The sequence below is a fragment of the Aplysia californica genome, unplaced genomic scaffold, assembly GCF_000002075.1.
Source record: "Aplysia californica isolate F4 #8 unplaced genomic scaffold, AplCal3.0 scaffold00371, whole genome shotgun sequence".
Classification (NCBI taxonomy): Eukaryota; Metazoa; Mollusca; class Gastropoda; order Aplysiida; family Aplysiidae; genus Aplysia; species Aplysia californica.
In genome coordinates, this window is record NW_004797641.1 from 479,652 (window position 1) to 480,881 (window position 1,230).

General features: G+C 42.2%; 1 protein-coding gene across 1 annotated transcript in view; it reads left to right on the plus strand.

Moving 5' to 3' along the window:
- LOC101845709 (mediator of RNA polymerase II transcription subunit 15) overlaps positions 1-1,230 on the plus strand; it is a gene marked incomplete in the record, with an annotated part of 67,073 nt that overhangs the window by 16,690 nt on the left and 49,153 nt on the right. Inside the window, 1 exon segment of the mRNA XM_013085399.2 lies at positions 524-660. Coding sequence (XP_012940853.2) covers positions 524-660 — 137 coding nt within the window.

The window sequence follows — 1,230 nt, forward strand, 5'->3', positions numbered from 1 at the left end:
TCTCTCTCTCTCTCTCTCTCTCTCTCTCTCTCTCTGTGCCTCCCACCTTTTGGATCCTGTTTCTCTCTTATAAACTTCCTCATTGGAAAGTGGTCAGATATGATAATATGATCTCCATGCTTACTTCCTTGTTAGTGTTACTAGTAGGGTGGTGATTAGCTTCCAGGCATTATGTGATGGTTTGTTGTTGTGGTAGTGATTTCATGCCTTTTGTATCAATTTAGTAATTGTGAAGTACACTGATAAAACTAGTTACTTTTACTTCTCGCAGTGGGTGATTAGCGGGTGCGCTTTTGTAGTTTGATTCTTCTTTCCGATCGTACATTATCGTCCTTATCTCCCCTCCTTTTTTGTGTTTGTTACTCTCTTGCAACACCTCTTCAGCTCTTATATAACCGTAATGTTTTTCAAGGGTCGTAAAACACTTGCTAAAACAAACGAAAAAAAAGCAGAACTGCACAGGATAGCTTATTGTATCAGCGCGTTTCTCTTTACTGAAAAGTCAAACTGTTTATGTGCGCAGGTATGATGCCGGGCATGCACAATATGGGCGGGGCCAGCCGGCCGCCTCAGATGATGGACCCATCCCACATGATGACCTCCCAGCGCATGCAGCAGCACCCGCGCTCCCAGATCCCGCAGAAACCCGCGCAGTTAACGGTAAGCATTGTCCCATTATTTCCTTTTTTCCCATTATTTTGGGCATCATTCGTTAGAAAATTTGGGGGGGTTTTTATTGTTGAACAGATATGATGTTGTTTTATTGCATTTATTACTTCGTCGCATGCTAAATTTAGTCTCAAAAAATTTTTTGGTTACTTTTACAAAAGTTCAGTTGTACCCCTGCTTCTCTAAGGCTTGGGTATTTGGAGGCTGCTGCTGTTGCTTGTAAAAATGTCCCAATTCATTTTCTTTAACTCTGTTGTTTCAGTCTGTCTACGGGTTGTTGTTGTTTTTTTCTGCACTAAATTGCAGTTAATATTTTGATTTGCTTTTCTTTACTCTAACTTTGTCTTGAAATTTCAATGCTAAATAGGTGGGTGGTTGGCGGGTGCTCTGGTGTGGTTTGCTCCTTCTTTCCTACCAAACATCTTTTGTCCTGATCTCTCCTCCTTCTTTTGTGTGTTTGTCACTCTCTTGTAACACCAGAGAGTTTACAGTAATACTAGAGAGACGGCACTTCGCCCGGATGCGCGTGTCTGGGTCACCAGCTGATCGTGGAGAAACGCG